We start from the raw sequence: 15,083 nt of genomic DNA on the forward strand, positions 1-15,083 counted from the left end.
AGGAAAGAGAAAAAGGAAGAAAAGAAAGAAGGAAAGAGAAAAAGGAAGAAAAGAAAAGGAAAGTAACAAAAGAAAGAAAAAAAGGAAGAAGGAAAAAAGAAAAGAAAGAAGGAAAGAAAAAGAAACAAGGAAGAAAAGAAGGAAAGAAAGGAAGGGAAGAGAAGACAGGAAGGAAACACAAACACAGAGGAGAGGACGCCCCGCCCACATCTGGCCCCGCCCACATCTGGCCCCGCCCACTGGCCCGCCCACCCAAGGGTCCGCCCACTGCCACGCCCACAGCCCCGGCCCCGCCCACCTCCCCCGCCCGCGGCGGCTCCTTTGGCGCATGCGCAGCCGGCCCTTCAGCACTGACACCCGCCAGAGGCGAGCGCGGCTCCCGGGCCCCGGCGGGGCGTGGCGGGCGGCGCTTGCTGCCGGGCGGGAGGTGGGACAGAGGCCCGCCAGGCCCGGGGACAGCCCGAGCGACCGCCCAGCGAGGGCCGCACGCCCCGCCCGTCCCCGCCCCCGCCCGCCCCGCTGAGGCGACCGGGCGGCTCACGCTGAGGAGGGCGGCGACCGAGGCGGGCGCGGGGACCCGGCGCCCTCACGGCGGCACCCGCGGGCGGACGCGCAGGCGGCGGCGGCGGGACCCGGGCCGCGGCGCGGAGACCCCGGGACGAACGCGGAGAGTCCCGAGTGCGGCGACGCCCCGGGGCCTCGCGGCGCGGCGCGCTTTGGGGTTGCTAGGAGACGGCGTTCGGGGGCGGGGCGAGACCGTGGCCCGGGGGCGGGGTTAGACTGAGACCCGGGGGGCGGGGTTAGACTGAGACCAGGGGGGCGGGGTTAGACTGAGACCCGGGGGGCGGGGTTAGACTGACGCCCGGGGGGCGGGGTTAGACTGAGTCCCGGGGGGCGGGGTTAGACTGAGACCCGGGGGGCGGGGTTAGACTGAGACCCGGGGGGCGGGGTTAGACTGAGACCCGGGGGGCGGGGTTAGACTGACGCCCGGGGGGCGGGGTTAGACTGAGTCCCGGGGGTTGGGGTTAGACTGAGACCCGGGGGCGGGGTTAGACTGACGCCCGGGGGGCGGGGTTAGACTGAGACCCGGGGGGCGGGGTTAGACTGAGACCCGGGTGGCGGGGTTAGACTGAGACCCAGGGGGCGGGGTTAGACTGAGACCCGGGGGGCGGGGTTAGACTGAGACCCGGGGGGCGGGGTTAGACTGACGCCCGGGGGGCGGGGTTAGACTGAGACCCGGGGGGCGGGGTGAGACTGAGACCCGGGGGGGCGGGGTGAGACTGAGACCCTGGGGGGGCGGGGTTAGACTGAGACCAGGGGGGCGGGGTTAGACTGAGACCCGGGGGGCGGGGTTAGACTGAGACCCAAGGGGGCGGGGTTAGACTGAGACCCGGGGGGCGGGGTTAGACTGAGACCTGGGGGGGCGGGGTTAGACTGAGACCTGGGGGGGCGGGGTTAGACTGACGCCCGGGGGGCGGGGTTAGACTGAGACCCGGGGGGCGGGGTTAGACTGACGCCCGGGGGGCGGGGTTAGACTGAGACCCGGGGGGCGGGGTGAGACTGAGACCCGGGGGGGCGGGGTGAGACTGAGACCCTGGGGGGGCGGGGTTAGACTGAGACCCAAGGGGGCGGGGTTAGACTGAGACCCGGGGGGCGGGGTTAGACTGAGACCTGGGGGGGCGGGGTTAGACTGAGACCTGGGGGGGCGGGGTTAGACTGACGCCCGGGGGGCGGGGTTAGACTGAGACCCGGGGGGCGGGGTTAGACTGACGCCCGGGGGGCGGGGTTAGACTGAGACCCGGGGGACGGGGTTAGACTGAGTCCCAGGGGGCGGGGTTAGACTGAGGCCCTGGGGGCGGGGTTAGACTGAGACCCGGGGGGCGGGGTTAGACTGACGCCCGGGGGGCGGGGTTAGACTGAGACCCGGGGGACGGGGTTAGACTGAGTCCCAGGGGGCGGGGTTAGACTGAGACCTGGGGGGCGGGGTTAGACTGAGATCCGGGGGGTGTGGTTAGACTGAGACCCGGGGGGCGTGGTGAGACTGAGACCCGGGGGGCGGGGTTAGACTGAGACCCGGGGGGCGGGGTTAGACTGAGACCCGGGGGGGCGGGGTTAGACTGAGTCCCGGGGGGGCGGGGTTAGACTGAGACCCAAGGGGGCGGGGTTAGACTGAGGCCCGGGGGGCGGGGTTAGACTGAGACCCGGGGGCGTGGTTAGAATCAGACCCGGGGGGCGTGGTTAGAATCAGACCTGGGGCGTGGCTTTCTAGTGGGCGTGGCTGCCCCGGGGCTGGATGAGAGTGAGTCCCGGGGGGCGTGGCTGCCAGTGGGCGTGGCTGCTCAGGGCAGAGTCAGACTGCATGCCGGGGGCGTGGCTTCCCGGGGGCGTGGCTCTAGTGGGCGTGGCTTCAGCCACCAGGGTGTCTCCCTGGAGACTAGGCTTGTCCTGGCTCCCCGGTTGCCTGGAAACGCCGGGGGCTGCAGAATGTCACTGGTGCCAGCTCCTGGTGACAAGCGAGGCTGGCTCCGGCCTCCGATCCACCGACCAGCCTCCACTCTGCGGCCTCCCGGGGCGTCCCTGGGCCCGGCTCGGGGGTCCCCAGGGACTGTCACCCCTGTCGCACGTTCCCGGTGGGACAGTGGAGGCCGGGCAGAGAGGCCAGGGAGGGGCGCAGGGAGCACCCGGGGGGTGGAGGACGGCGCCCCGGCCTCCCCTGACCCTGGCCTCCACTTGTCCCCTCTGCAGACCTCCCTTGGGCCACCCTGCGCGCCCTTGCACCAAGCCTGGGCCCACTTCCGGGGCTCCTGGCCTCCCCAGCCAGCCTCCTCCTCTTCACTCTCCACCCCGCAGAGTCCGGCCTCCACGACCAGCCTCGCCAGGACTCTGCAGGGCTTGGCTCCTCCCGAGACCGAGCCAGAGAGCCCAGAACCTTCCACCGCAGAAACGAGAAGCCCCCTGACCTCAACCCCATCACAGCCTCCCCCCGAGTCCGCAGGGAAACCCCGAGGTTGCTGGATCAAGCCGTGCCTGATGCAGTCTTTCTCCCCCCCCCCCCCGCCAAAACTGGGAGCAGAGCTGGCCCTGCTCTCCCCACCCAACCCAGCCCGGCAGCTCTTAATCAGGGAGGGAGTCCCAGCCTCGACTTCCCGCCCAGGGTGGCCCCCTTTCTTGTCACCACGATGCCCGCGACACAGGAAATTGGGGACACCCCATTCACTAGAACACTCTGCACACCCCCAAGAAGGGGTTGGAGGCCAGGAGAGGCTAGAGGATGCCGTGGAGGCACGGTCACCGTGGCCTTAAACGAGCTGTAGAAGAGAGGAAGGATTGAGGGGACCCAAGTGACAGATGGGGACACACACGCACCTTGCCCAGTAAGGGGGGGTCCCCTGTTCCACATCCCGACGTGGCCACGGGTTAAAACTCAGCGTGGACAAGTATGAGAGATGAAAACCCCAGGGGGAGGCCCGGCGCGGAGGCTCAGGCCTGTCATCCCTGCAACTCTGGGAGGAGGCTGAGGAGGGAGGATCGCTCGAGGGCAGGAGTTGGAGGCCGGCCTCTGAGCAAGAGCGAGACCCCGTCTCTACTATAAATAGAAAGAAATGAGCTGGATAACTAAAAATATATAGAAAAAAAATGAGCCGGGCGTGGTGGCGCGTGCCTGGAGTCCCAGCTACTCGGGAGGGAGGCTGAGGCAGGAGGATCGCTCGAGGTCAGGAGTTGGAGGCCAGCTTCTGAGCAAGAGCGAGACCCCGTCTCTACTAAAAAAAAGGAGAAAGAAATTAATTGGCCAACTAAAAATATACAGAAAAAATGAGCCGGGCGTGGTGGCGCGTGCCTGTAGTCCCAGCTACTCAGGAGGGAGGCTGAGGCAGGAGGATCACTCGAGGTCAGGAGTTGGAGGCCGGCCTGAGCAAGAGGGAGACCCCGTCTCTACTAAAAAAAAGTAGAAAGATATTAATTGGCCGACTAAATATATATAAAAAATGAGCCGGGCATGGTGGCGCATGCCTGTAGTCCCAGCTACTCGGGAGGGAGGCCGAGGCAGGAGGATCGCTCGACGCCAGGAGTTGGAGGCCAGCCTGAGCAAGAGCGAGACCCCGTCTCTACTAAAAAAAAAAAAAATAGAAATGAATTTGCCAACTAAAAATATATAGAAAAAAAAAATTAGCTAGGCGTGGTGGCGCATGCCTGTAGTCCCAGCTACTTGGGAAGGAGGCTGAGGAGGGAGGATCGTTATCGAGGCCAGGAGTTGGAGGCCAGCCTGAGCAATAACGAGACTTCTGTTTTTACTAAAAATACAAAGAAATGAGCTGGACGACTAAAAATATATATAAAAAAAAAAACGAGCCGGGCGTGGTGGCGCGTGCCCGTAGTCCCAGCTACCCGGGAGAGGGAGGCCGAGGAGGGAGGCTCGCTTGGGAACTGCCAGCCTCGTCTCCCCTCCGTCCCTCAGCTGGGAGAGCGCATCAGGGAGGGCTTCCTGGAAGAGGTGGCGTGTTTTTTTTTTTTTTTTTGGGGGGGGGGGGACTTAAACAAAGAGAGTGTCGCCAGGCAGGATTTGAGGCCGGGCCTCAAGCAACGGGAATTCCGAGCGTGGTGGCGTGGAGGTTGTCAGGGACAGGGGCGACCGTCCTGGAGGCTCGAGGTGGAGGACAGGTGGCGGTGGAGGCCGGCAAAGAGTGACAGCTCTCACTCTTGGGGGACAGACAAGCCCAGAGCTGGCCTGTTGGTCCCCAAATCCTCAGGGGCCTCTGGGATTTTGGCTCCGACGTCCCCAAACCCAGGGCGGGTCCCCTGGGCGCCCCAAGGCCACCCCGGTCCCCCTGCACCCAGTAAAAAGGCGGGAAAAGCAGAGAAAAACGAACGCCCCGCCCACTTGGGGCGTGTCCACTGAAGGCCACGCCCACTGCGCCTTCCGCTTTCCCATTGGTCTGTTCTTGCCCACGTGGCGCGCGGCTGGACGCAAAGGCGACTGGGAAATGTAGTTCTTTTCCAGTAGGCGGCCATGTGTCCAGCCCAGATTGGGGGTCCCCCCTAGATTGGAAAGAGGGGGACAGTGGGCTCTTGGGGCGCACCTGTGTCCATCCAGAGAAAGCGACTCCTGGCGACAAATATTGAAATAATATAAAAAATAAAATTTAAATTAAATTGAATATTGATTTAATTTAAATTTATTTAAATTTTTTATTAGTTATTATTTATTTATTATTATTTATTATTTATTTATTATTGTTTATTATTTATTATTATTTGTATTATTTATTATGTTATTTATTATTTATTAAATTTATTTTATAAATTTATAAAATATTACTTTATGAAATTTATAAATTTATTTTATAATTATTAATGTACTTAAATTTAATGACATAAAAATTTTAAAAAATTAGTTAAAGAAATCATTGGGTATCCAGGTTTTTAGAAAAATAGGCCACCGGTAAAAATAAAAGAAACAAATTAAAGAAAAGAAAAATTAATTTTATTTTTTAAAAAAAAAATAATAATAATTGAGTGGTGCTGGGAGTCAGTGAAAAAAAGAAAGGAGGAAAAATTTTTGCAAATATTAAGATGATTTTTGAAAAAATAAGATAAAACTTAAAGACTTAAAAAAAAATCATTGCGTAGTGCTGAGAGTCAGGGAAAAAAGAAAAGAGGAAAAATTCTGTAAATATTAAGATGATTTTTGAAAAAATGAAATAAAATTTAGAAGCTTAAAAGAAATCATTGAGTAGTGCTGAGAGTCAGGGAAAAAAACGAAAGAGGAAAAATTGTATAAATATAAAAATAATTTTTAAAAAAATAAAATAAAATTTAAAGACTTAAGAAAAATCATTAAATAGTGCTGAGACTCAATGAAAAAAGAAAAGAGGAAAAATCCTGTAAATATTAAGATGATTTTTGAAAAAATGAAATAAAACTTAAATAGTTAAAAAATATCATTGCGTAGCGCTGAGAGTCAGTGAAAAAAGGAAAAATTGTATAAATATTAAGATGATTTTTGAGAGAATCGTCGAGTAGTGCTGAGAGTGAAAAAAGAAAGGAGGAAAAATTTTATGAATATTAAGACTATTTTTGAAAAAATAAATTACATTTAAAAACTTAAAAAATATCATTGAGTAGCGCTGGAAGTCCATGGGAAAAAAAAAAACCAGGAAAAATTTCATAAATATTAAGATATTTTTGAAAAAATAAAATAAAATTTAAAAACTTAAAAAGAAATCATTGAGTAGTGCTGAGAGTCAATGAAAAAAGAAAAGAGCAAAAATTTTATAAAAATTAAGATGATTTTGAAAAAAATAAAATAAAATGTAAAGAAACGGTGCCTATGTGGTCGATTTTATGCCAACACTTTTATTATTATTTTTTTTTTTTTGAGACAGAGTCTCGCTCTGTCGCCCAGCCTCGCTCACAGCGGCCTCCGACTCCTGGCCTCCAGCGAGCCTCCTGCCTGGGCCTCCCTCCCGAGTGGCTGGGACCTCGACACCTCAGCTGTCTGCAGTGGGTAAACTGAGGCTCTCTGGGCGCTGGGGGTGCAGGGGGACCCCTGTTTCATGCACTGGGCTTGTCCCTGCGGTTTGGTGACAAAGGCCCGGGGACTTGGAGGCCCTCTGGCCTCCGGAGATAGCCTCGCAGCCGCCACTGCAGGATAAGCCCGGCTATTTCTGTCCCTTCCTTCCTGCCACTTGGGCGGGGGCGGCCTCCGTGGAGGCCCCAGCATTTGCTACAACGAGGACTACAGGGCAGGCCACAGAGCGGGGCCTCCACCGCGACAGCCTCCCAGGTGAGTGACCCTTTCTTGACACCCCGGGTGGCCCTGCCAGGTAGAAAAAAGGAGGCCACGGCCTCTGTGTCCTGAAAAACATGGCTGAGGCTCACGCCTGTCATCCTGGCACTCTGGGAGGCCGAGGCGGGAGGATCGCTGGAGGACAGGAGGTCGAGGCCAGCCTGAGCAAGAGCGAGATCCCATCTCTACTAAAATAGAAATTAATTGGACAACTAAAAATATATAGAGAAAAAACAAGCCAGGCGTGGTGGCGCATGCCTGTAGTCCCAGCTACTCGGGAGGGAGGCCGAGGCGGGAGGCTCCCTGGAGATCAGAAGTTGGAGGCCAGCCTTGAACAAAAGTAAGGCCCCGTCTCTACTAAAAAAAAAAAAAAAAAAAATAGAAAGAAATGAATTGGCCAACTAAAAATATATAAGGAAAAATATTAGCCGGGCGCGGAGGCTCATGCCTGTCGTCCCAGCACTCTTGGAGGCCGAGGCGGGAGGATCGCTGGAGGCCAGGAGTTGGAGGCCAGCCTGAGCAAGAGCGAGACCCCGTCTCTACCAAAAACAGATATGAGGTGAATAACTAAAAATATATAGAAAAAATGAGCTGGGAATGGTGGTGGCGCATGCCTGGAGTCCCAGCTACCCGGGAGGGAGGCCGAGGCGGGAGGATCGCTCGTTGGAGGCCGGCAAGTCGAGGCCAGCCTGAGCACAAGAGCGAGACCCCGTCTCTACTAAAAAAAAAAATAGCAAGAAATTAATTGAAAAAAAAAAAAAAAAAAAAACGAGCCGGGCGTGGAGGCGCATGCCTGTCGTCCCAGCTACTACTCGGGAGGGAGGCTGAGGCAGGAGGCTCGCTGGAGGCCGCTGTGAGTGAGGCCGACGACAGAGTCTCGCCCTCTCCCCCCCTCAAAAAAAAAATAACCCGCTTTGTCCCTCAATGTCCTCTTTCTTTTGCTTTTTTCCAGCCAAGTTCAGGCCTGTGCTGGCCTCTCCCTCCACGGGCCTCCAATTGGAGGCTGTTTTGCCGAGCGGGAAACTGAGGCCGGCTTGAGGAAGGAGGTGAGTGGGCGTGATTCGTGGACACGGGGACACGCGGTGTGGCCTCGCATCACGGCCTCTGTGTCTCTCTGTGTCTCTCTCTGTGTCTCTGCAGCCAGCCCGCCCTGATGTCGGCCTTCAAGGCTCTGTTTCTGCTCTGGGCCTCCGTGGAGGCCGCCGGAGACTGCCCCGCGCAGTGCAGGTGCCGGGGCCTCCAGACGATGGGGTTGCTGGTGGACTGCAGGGGACAGGGGCTGGCGGCCCTGCCCGCCCTTCCCGCCCACACGCGACACCTGCTCCTGGCCAACAACAGCCTCCGCTCTGTGCCTCCCGGGGCCTTCGACCTCCTGACCGGGCTGCGGAGGCTGGACCTCGCCGGAAACCCCTGGCACTGTGACTGCAGCCTCGCCTACCTGCGCCTCTGGCTGGAGGACAGGGACCCCGAGGCACTGGCGCAGGTCCGCTGCGCCACCCCGGAGGCCGCCAGCCTCCACCCGCTGGGCCAGCTCACAGGCTCCCAGATGGGAGGCTGCGGGTGGAGGCTGGGGACCTCGTGGGACTCCGCGGGGATCTGGCGGGACGTGGCGCTGGTGGCCGTGGCGACCGTGGCCCTGGCACTGCTGGCTGGAGTGCTCCGGGCCTCCGCGGAGGCCCTGGGCCTCTGAGCCTCCAAATCCCGCCCAGCCTCAACCCCCACGGAAACCTCCAAATAAACGGCTCACGTATTTCACTGAAACGCAGAGTTTTTTTGTTTTTTTTTTCAGCTTCGTTCGCCCGGGCTAGAGGCTCGCTCACAGCAGCCTCCGACTCCTGGCCTCCAGCGAGCCTCCTGCCTCGGCCTCCCTCCCGAGTGGCTGGGACTACAGGCGTGCGCGCCTCCACGCCCGGCTCGTTTTTTCTATATATATTAGTCGGCCAATTAATTTCTTTCTATTTTTAGTAGAGACGGGGTCTTGCTATGCTGTCCAGGCTGGCCTCGAACTCCTGGCCTCGAGCGATCCTCCCGCCTCGGCCTCCCAGAGTGCCGGGATGACTTCACAAGGCCGGGGACCGGCCGATCCACTTGAGGCCGGACAGGACTCCGGGGGCGTTGGTGTGGCAGGTGGGACCCCCTGGCGGGCCCTGTGGCCACCTGGGCCACCACCCCCGGCCTCCGCGGCGACAAAACGGGTCTCGTCACAGAAACGCGTTCGGTGGGTTAGCGGTGCTCACGCTCCTGCCCGAGGAAGTTTCCAGAAAGGCCGCGCCTGCGTGTTTTCGAAACTAGATCTGAGATAAAGATTTCTGGATTCATAAATAGGTAAAGGTGACAAATGAGCAGATGCGAATGGGCCTCCAGAGCCGGCCTCCAAACCTGGCCTCCAGACCTGGCCTCTAGCTCTGACCTCCAGACATGGCCTCTAGCTCTGGCCTCCAGACCCGGCCTCCTAACCTAGCCTCCAGACCCGGCCTCTAGCTCTGGCCTCCAGAGCCAGCCTCCAGACCTGGCCTCTAGCTCTGGCCTCCAGACCTGGCCTCTAGCTCTGGCCTCCAGAGCCAGCCTCTAGACCCGGCCTCCAGACCCAGCCTCTAGACCTGGCCTCCAGACCCAGCTTCTAGCTCTGGCCTCCAGACCTGGCATCCAGCTCTAGCCTCCAGACCCAGCCTATAGACTTGGTCTCCAGACCCGGCCTCTAGCTCTGGCCTCCAGCTCTGGCCTCGAGAGCCAGCCTCTACACCCGGCCTCCAGACCCAGCCTCCAGCTCTGGCCTCCAGACCCGGCCTCTAGACCCGGCCTCCAGACCGGGCCTCTAGCTCTGGCCTCCAGACCCGGCCTCTAGCTCTCGCCTCGAGAGCCAGCCTCTACACCCGGCCGCCAGCTCTGGCCTCCAGACCCGGCCTCTAGCTCTGGCCTCTATATCCAGCCTCCAGACCCAGCCTCTAGCTCTGGCTTCCAGACCTGGCATCCAGCTCCAGCCTCCAGACCCAGCCTATAGACTTGATCTCCAGACCGGCCTACAAACCCGGCCTCTAGACCCAGCCTCTAGCTCTGGCCTCCAGACCCAGCCTCCAGACCCAGCCTCTAGCTCTGGCCTCCAGACCCGGCCTCTATACCCAGCCTCCAGATCCAGCCTCTATACCCAGCCTCCAGGCCCTGATGGGAGGCAGAGGGGAGGAGATCAGAGGCCTACCCCCCGACCCCGCAGCCCTCCTGGGGACAGGGACTGAATTCAACATGACTCAGCCTCCGCCACCTGCCTCCTTATGGTCAAGCCCTTTCCCTTTGGGGACCCGGCCCGCCACCTCTCTGGCACCTGTGTCACAATTCCCGTCCTTTCCCCGACACGCCCTGGCCGAGGCCTTGGACGCCGGGCTTGCGTCTGAGACGGGGTGATGGGCGGGGGTGTCACTGTTGCCGGGCAGACTTGGGGTTGAGGCCGGGGCTTGGGGAAGGGGAGGCCACTTCCGGTCACAGGACTGTCCAGCCGGGTCACCTGTGAATCCTCGGTGACAGGAATCAACAGGGAGGCCGGGAGGTTTATTTTATTTTTTTTTGAGGCGGAGTCTTGCTCTGTCACCCGGGCTGGAGTGAGCGCCGTGGCGTCAGCCTCGCTCACGGCAGCCTCCGACTCCTGGCCTCCAGCGAGCCTCCTGCCTCGGCCTCCCTCCCGAGTAGCTGGGACGACAGGCACGCGCCACCACGCCCGGCTCATTTTTTCTATATATTTTTTTTGTCATCCAGCTCGTTCCTTTGTATTTTTTTTTTTTTCATAGAGACGGGGTCTTGCTCTTGTTCTCAGGCCGGCCTCCAACTCCTGGCCTCGAGAGCGATCCTCCTGCCTCAGCCTCCCTCCCGAGTAGCTGGGACTCCAGGCATGCGACACCACGCCCGGCTCATTTATTTCTGTATATATTTTTTCATTGTCTAGCTCATTTATTTCTTTTTTTTTATAGTAGAGACGGGCTCTCGCTCTTGTTCTCAGGCTGGCCTCCAACTCCTGGCCTCCAGAGCGCAATCGTCCCGCCTCGGCCTCCCCGAGCGCCGGGATGGGAGGCCTGATCCTCCCAGCGCCGGGCCCCCCAGAGAGGACCTGGATGTCCGTTGTCACCAAGCTGGGGCAGCTGGAGGAGGGCCCCCCTCCCCCCACGCCGAGGGATGTGGAGGCCCCAGGGGGAGGCCCGGCGAGGTGGCAGAGGCCAGCGGGGACCCCAGTCGCCAGCAGCCGCAGCCCCAGCCATCGGCCCCCTTGGTGGTGGCGGTGATTGTCCCTGCTGTGCCCGCGTCCCCGGCCGGCGCCTCCACCCCGCAGTGCATCATGCTGCCTCCGCCGGGCAGCCCTCCCGGAGTGCACCCAGGTCCGGCTTGGTCCCTGCAGCGGGGACGGGACAGAGGGAGGGAGGGAGAAGCCACCCGAGGCCGCAGCGGCGGGGGCGTAAGGGGTTGGTTCGAGGCCCGGCCAGCCTCCCCCACCCAACCCTAACCCCACCGGGGCCTAGGGGGAGGCGGCGTGACCGTCTAGACCCGCGGCGGCCTCCCGAGATGGCTGGCCTCAAGCGGTCCTCCCGCCCCAGCCTCCTCCGGGGGAGCTGGGACGGCGGCGGGAGGAGCTGGGATGACAGGAGTAGCTGAGACTATAGGAGTAGCTGGGATGACAGGAATAGCTGGGATGACAGGAGTAGCTGGGACTATAGGAGTAGCTGGGATGACAGGAGTAGCTGAGACTATAGGAGTAGCTGGGATGATGGGAGTAGCTGGGACTATAGGAGTAGCTGGGATGACAGGAGTAGCTGGGACTACAGGAGTAGCTATGATGGCAGGAGTAGCTGGGACAGGAGTAGCTGGGACTACAGGAATAGCTTAGACTATAGGAGTAGCTTAGAAAGACAGGAGTAGCTGAGACTACAGGAGCAGCTCGGATGACAGGAGTAGCAGGGATGACAGGAGTAGCTGAGATGACAAGAGTAGCTTGGGACAACAGGAGTAGCTGGAAGTACAGGAGTAGCTGAGACTACAGGAGTAGCTGTGATGGAGGAGTAGCTGAGACTATAGGACTAGCTGGGACCACAGGAGCAGCTGGGACTATAGGAATTGCTTAGACTATAGGAGTAGCTGTTATGGCAGGAGTAGCTGGGACAGGAGTAGCTGGGACTACAGGGATAGCTTTAGACTATAGGAGTAGCTGTGATGGCAGGTGTAGTTGAGACTATAGGAGTAGCTGGGATTACAGGAATAGCTTAGACTATAGGAGTAGCTTAGAAAGACAGGAGTAGCTGAGACTACAGGAGCAGCTCGGACGACAGGAGTAGCTGGGATGACAGGAGTAGCTGGGGCTACAGGAGTAGCTGAGACTACAACAGTAGCTGTGATGGCAGGAGTAGCTGAGACTTTAGGAGTAGCTGGGATGATGGGAGGAGCTGGGACTACAGAAGTGGCTGGGGCTATAGGAGTAGCTGGGATGACAGGAGTAGCTGGGACAACAGGAGTAACTGGGACTACAGGGATAGCTTAGACTATAGGAGTAGCTTAGAAAGACAGGAGCAGCTGAGACTACAGGAGCAGCTTGGACGACAGGAATAGCTGGGATGACAGGAGTAGCTGGGACTATAGGAGTAGCTGGGATGAGGAGTAGCTTGGGCTACAGGAGTAGCTGAGACTACAACAGTAGCTGGGACGACGGGAGGAGCTGGGACTACAGAAGTGGCTGGGACTATAGGAGCAGCTGGGATGACAGGAGTAGCTGGGACTACAGGAGTAGCTGGGACTATAAGAGTAGCTGTGATGGCAGGAGTAGCTGGGACCACAGGAGTAGCTGGGACTATAAGAGTAGCTTGGAATGACAGGAATAGTTGGGACTACAGGAGTAGCTGGGATGGCAGGAGTAGCTGGGACTATAGGAGTAGCTGGGACTATAGGAGTAGCTGTGATGGCAGGAGTAGCTGGGACGACAGGAGTAGCTGGGACTATAAGAGTAGCTTGGAATGACAGGAGTAGCTGGGACTACAGGAGTAGCTGTGATGGCAGGAGTAGCTGGGACTATAGGCGTAGCTGGGATGACAGTCGTGAGCCATCGCGCCTGGTCTAGAAGAATTAAAAAAAATTTTCTCCATGTATTTATAGTTGGCCAATTAATTTAACAAACTGGGTAAAAAAAACAAAATATGTGATTTTCATGAGCAATCACACATCTGAACACAGACCCGCTGCGTGGCGCTTATGAAGAAAGTGTCAATACGTTTAGATATAAAAATAATATTGTTACATATAAAAAAGATAATATCAATAAATATTGTTATAGATATTTTTTTTAAGTGTTTATATCTTTTATAGATTCACGCTGGGATGTTGACACAGGTGATTATTATTAGTTTTGTTTTGGTTTTTTTTGCTGTTTTTAATTTAATTTTAATATTTTTCATTTTTTTAAAATTCTTTTATAAAAATCATGGAACTTGATATTATTATCATTTTTAGGAGTCATAGTTCTGTCTGTGTCGGCCAGGCTGGAGTGCAGTGACGCAATCATAGCTCACAGCAACCTCCAGCTCCCGGGCTCCAGAGATCCTCCTGCCTCAGCCTCCCGGGTAGCTGGGACTATAGAAGTAGCTGGGAAGACAGGAGTAGCTGAGGCTGTAGGAGTAGCTGGGATGACAGGAGTAGCGGAGACTACAGGAGTAGCTGGGGGGATAGGAGTGACTGGGATGAGAAATGTAGCCGGGGTAATTGGAGTAGCCGGGACGACAGGAGTAGCTGGGATGACTGGAGTAGCTGGGACGACAGGAATAGCTAGGGCGATAGGAGCAGCTGGGAAGACAGAAGTGGCTGGGGTGATAGGAGTAGCTGAGACTATAGGAATAGCTGGGGTGGCAGTAATAGCTGGGACTACAGGAGTAGCTGAGACTACAGGAGCACCTGGGGCAGTAGGAATTGCTGAGAAGACAGAAGTACCTGGGGTGACAGGAGTAGCTGGGACGACCGGAGTAGCTGGGACGACAGGAGTAGCTGACATTATAGGAGCACCTGGGGCAGTAGGCATTGCTAAGACAAGAAGTAGCAGGGGTGATAGGAGTAGCTGTAACAATAGGAGTACCTGGGGTGATAGTAGCTGGGATGACAGGAGTAGCTGAGACTATAGGTGTACCTGGGGCGATAGGAATTGCTGAGAGGACAGGAGTAGCTGGGGTGATAGGAGTAGCTGGGGTGATAGGAGTAGCGGGGACTACAGGAGTAGCTGGAACGACTGGAGTAGCTGGGATGACAGGAGTAGCTGAGAGTATAATAGCTGGGACGACAGTAGTAGCCGGAACTACAAAAGTAGCTGGGGCGATAGAAATGGCTGGCGTGATAGGAGTAGCTGGGATGACTGGAGAAGCTGGGACGAGAGGAGTAGCTGAGACTACAGGAGTAGCTGGGGCGACAGGAGTAGCTGGGACCACAGGAGTAGCTGCAATGACTGGAGAAGCTGGGACAAGAGGAGTAGCTGAGACTGCAGGGATGGCTGGGACAACCGGAGCAGCTGGGACCACAGGAGTAGCTGCAATGACTGGAGAAGCTGGGACGAGAGGAGTAGCTGAGACTACAGGAGTAGCTGGGGCAATAGGAGTAGCGGGGACTACAGGAGTAGCCGGGATGACAAGAGTAGCTGGAATGACAGGAGTAGCCGGGACGACAGGAATAGCCAGGGAGATAGGAGCGGCTGGGAAGACAGCAGTAGCTGGGGTGATAGGAGTAGCTGGGACTACAGGAGTAGCTGTAACAACTGGAGTAGCTGGGGGTGACGGGAGTAGCTGAAAGTGTAATGGCTGGGACGACAGGAGTAGCTGGGACCGCAGGAGTAGCTGGGGCGACAAAGGAATGGCTGGTGCGACAGGAGCAGCTGGGACCACAGGAGTAGCTGCAATGACTGGAGAAGCTGGGACAAGAGAAGAAGCTGGGACGAGAGGAGTAGCTGAGACTGCAGGGGTGGCTGGGACGATGGGAGTAGCTGGGACGACCGGAGCAGCTGAGACCGCAGGAGTAGCTGCAATGACTGGAGAAGCTGGGACGAGAGGAGTAGCTGAGACTGCAGGAGTGGCTGGGGCAATAGGAGTAGCGGGGACTACAGGGGTAGCTGGAATGACTGGAGTAGCCGGGACAAGAGGAGTAGCTGAGACTGCAGGGATGGCTGGGACAACCGGAGCAGCTGGGACCACAGGAGTAGCTGCAATGACTGGAGAAGCTGGGACGAGAGGAATAGCTGAGACTACAGGAGTAGCTGGGGCAATAGGAGTAGCGGGGACTACAGGAGTAGCCG

The 15,083-nt window shown here is 57.2% G+C and overlaps 2 protein-coding genes across 2 annotated transcripts in view; one reads left to right on the forward strand and one right to left on the reverse strand.

Moving 5' to 3' along the window:
* CFAP92 (cilia and flagella associated protein 92 (putative)) overlaps positions 1-718 on the reverse strand; it is a 34,134-nt gene extending 33,416 nt beyond the window's left edge. The window contains exon 1 of the mRNA XM_075995923.1: positions 542-718. The gene's annotated coding sequence lies outside the window, so the exon portion shown is untranslated. The remainder of the gene's footprint in view (positions 1-541) is intronic.
* Positions 719-6,383: 5,665 nt separating this feature from the next.
* On the forward strand, positions 6,384-8,527 carry GP9 (glycoprotein IX platelet). The gene is made up of 3 exons (XM_020283289.2): positions 6,384-6,784; positions 7,740-7,833; positions 7,928-8,527. The coding sequence occupies exon 3, from the start codon at positions 7,941-7,943 to the stop codon at positions 8,475-8,477; it is 537 nt and encodes a 178-aa protein (XP_020138878.2). The 5' UTR covers positions 6,384-6,784; positions 7,740-7,833; positions 7,928-7,940; the 3' UTR covers positions 8,478-8,527.
* Positions 8,528-15,083: the final 6,556 nt, after the last annotated feature.

The sequence above is a fragment of the Microcebus murinus genome, chromosome 20 (genome assembly GCF_040939455.1).
Source record: "Microcebus murinus isolate Inina chromosome 20, M.murinus_Inina_mat1.0, whole genome shotgun sequence".
Lineage (NCBI taxonomy): Eukaryota > Metazoa > Chordata > Mammalia > Primates > Cheirogaleidae > Microcebus > Microcebus murinus.

What these genes read in the sequence shown, in the direction of transcription:
- GP9 (XM_020283289.2), top strand. Translation starts at nt 7,941, where the DNA reads ATGTCGGCCTTCAAGGCTCTGTTTCTGCTCTGGGCCTCCGTGGAGGCC.